Source organism: Gavialis gangeticus, unplaced genomic scaffold (assembly GCF_001723915.1).
Source record: "Gavialis gangeticus isolate Ggan-Ray unplaced genomic scaffold, GavGan_comp1, whole genome shotgun sequence".
Lineage (NCBI taxonomy): Eukaryota > Metazoa > Chordata > Crocodylia > Gavialidae > Gavialis > Gavialis gangeticus.
In genome coordinates, this window is record NW_017728992.1 from 120,306,004 (window position 1) to 120,308,839 (window position 2,836).

The 2,836-nt window shown below is 36.0% G+C and overlaps 1 protein-coding gene across 1 annotated transcript; it reads right to left on the reverse strand.

Moving 5' to 3' along the window:
* Nucleotides 1–1,135: 1,135 nt before the first annotated feature.
* Nucleotides 1,136–2,367, reverse strand: PENK (proenkephalin). Its single transcript, XM_019527619.1, has one exon. The coding sequence runs from the start codon at nt 1,718–1,720 to the stop codon at nt 1,226–1,228; it is 495 nt and encodes a 164-aa protein (XP_019383164.1). The 5' UTR covers nt 1,721–2,367; the 3' UTR covers nt 1,136–1,225.
* Nucleotides 2,368–2,836: the final 469 nt, after the last annotated feature.

The following is a 2,836-nucleotide window of genomic DNA, read 5'->3' on the forward strand; positions in this document are numbered from 1 at the left end:
TGTGAAAGGGAAATTGACAACTTTTCCTACTTGAAGGCTCAGTGGACAGGCTTCTTGTGCAGACAAACCAACATTAAGATAATCCTAAATAAACTGTACTGCCATTGAAGGCCTGGAGATCAGTGGGATGACTAGCTGTGGTCTGGGTGGATGGCAGAGGATCTACAGTGTTGTTTGGTGGACATTTCCATTAGTTTTAAGATTTTCTGCTACTGTTGGACTACAGCTTCTGCTCCAGATTCATAAAAGTTTCTTGGATTTCAGCTGAACCAAATCAGTGTATACCTCTTAGGATCTGTCTTTAAGCTACTCCACAATAGAAACATTTATCTGCATACAAAGTTAACAGGGTCACATATTCCATTTAGTTTTCTTTTTCTGGAGGGTTTTTGGGTGTTTTTGGAAAAGGGAAAGATTTGACACTTTATTGAAATGCTTATAGCTCCAAGGCCAGTTTCACAGGTGTATGTTAGATTAATGTAAACATAACTTATGTAAATTTATGTGAATATGTACAATGAAAAATGAAGATAATATAACATGTCAAAATAATGCTCATTGAAGAACAGTTTGATTTATTTCAGCATAAATATTATTATTCATTTTCTTCTTGCGTACTGGCTAATTGAATAGTCATGGATAATAACCATAGACTTTTAAAACTTTGATTTCATTGAATTGTTTATATGAAAGGGGAAACATCTGAACCAGTTTAGGATATACTCATTTTCATAATATACTGGAAACCCAAAAGTCAAGGTAAAAATCCAATTTCAGATCCTGCTGTTTTGTGGACAGTAGGAATGATGTGATACCAAAGAGACTGAGCTTTACAGAACAGGCAAATGAATTTAAGAAGGCTTTTGGGAGAATGAACAGTAAAGAAGTAACAGACACTTCACAATACGTTATGCAGTTAAGATGAAGAATTTATTATATGTACAGTTAAGCAATTTTACTGAAGATGTGTTGTTCTGTTTAAAGAAAAGGGATAAAGGTAACCAAAATATTTTTGGCATGAAAACTACAATATAGATTTAAATTGGACTAAAACAGAACCTACTTATTGATTTAAAAGAACACGGAACCTGAAACAACAGATTGCAGATTGCATCATTAACTAGGACAGTAAAAAACTGTACAGTACAAGCAACACATTACAATAAATTATGACCAATGAGGCAGTCTCTCTCATTTGGGACAAAAGGGATAAAAGGGGAGGGTGTTAAAATCTCATAAATCCACCATATCTCTTTTCCATCTCTGGAACCTCTTTGGAATAACTTTCCCCATCTTCTTCTGAAGGCAGAACAGAATCAGTGAAGCGCTTAAGAAATCCACCATATCGTTTCTGGTAGTCTAGCCACCATTCTGGCCTACCTACTCTTCTCATAAAGCCACCGTATCTCTTTTGCAACTCTTTGGCTTCATCTTCTAGTTCTGGACTGCGCTTTATGCTTCTCATGAAGCCACCATATCTTTTGCTGACCTCCCCATCATTCTCATTTATCTCTCGATAATGTCCAGCTTCATTGTTGTCTCCTGTTCCCAGAAGCTCCTTCAGCAGATCGGAAGAATTAGCCAGGGTGTCATCATCTGAGTCTTTCTTCATGAATCCTCCATACCGCTTAGCAAGAATCTCTCCTCCAGTGGTTTCCTCCTCTGGTTCTACATGGTAAAGCTCGTCCATTTTCTTCATGAAGCCACCGTACCTTTTCATGAAGCCACCATACTTCTTCACTAGCAAATGGTTCTCATCCTGTTCTTTCTTGTTGTCTGCTGGAGCACTGTTGCCCTCCGCAGAAAGATCCAGTTTAGTCAGTTGTAGAATCTCCTTGCAGGTTTCCCAGGCTTTTGAAGAAGGCAGTTTTCCCTCACATTCTAGTGTGCACGCCTGAAAAATTGATGTGATTTACTAAGACTGGTTTAGTAGAAACAAACACCTTGGTGTTTTCTGGCCTTTACTTATTTATTTTAAAGCACAGAATCCAACCTTTATGAATGGGTTGTAGAAATTTCCTTTGTCTACAATTTATTTAATAGTTGTTATGCAGTTCTTTCACCTTTCTATGAAGCAGCTGGCACTGGCCTCTGTAAGAGGCAGGAGACTGGGCTAGATGGACTGTTATTCTGATCTGGCATGGCAATTCATGATTATATTTTAAACAAAGACACAAGTGTGCACACTCACACACCTCTATTCTGGCTTGGGAATGTAAAAAAAATAGAAAAAATATGAAGATTCATGAGTAGATCCAAAAAACCTCTATTTTATTTATTACTTCTTATCCACTCTTGTTATGAAGTCACTTAAAAAATACTAACAATTATAAGAGTGTATTGGATCCTTATAAAATAAGGTAACATGAATACATTTTAGGAAAATCTTAGTTTGGTAAATTTTCCATCCTGTATACAAATGTGAGATTGCTATCTGTGTTGACACATTTACTTACAAGATAGAACATAAAAAAACAATAATAGTGAAAAGAAGCCATCTGTAAGATGATGTTCTAAGTATCTCCAGTGACTCCTACAGCTGTATTACTCTATAGTGTCTTTTCTGTTTTTATTGTTTTAACAAATATTTCAAATATACTTGGGTTCAAATTTTAAATACATAGAAATATAGGTTTTGCTATGCAAGATTAGACTACAGGTCTACATAGTCTGGGTGCTATAGTAGTGTCAGATATGAGGAAGATGAATATCACTAAGTAGCTCTGTATAGAGAAGAAAAACTGCCCCTTGACCTACATAATCATTTTACATGCTGAAGTATAGCATAAGTTAACAAAACATAGATAAATGTTGTACAATGTAGCTTGTCACAGCT

Coding starts and splice junctions, on each gene's coding strand:
- PENK (XM_019527619.1), bottom strand. CDS start 1,720: ATGAAAAGGTACGGTGGCTTCATGAAGAAAATGGACGAGCTTTACCAT.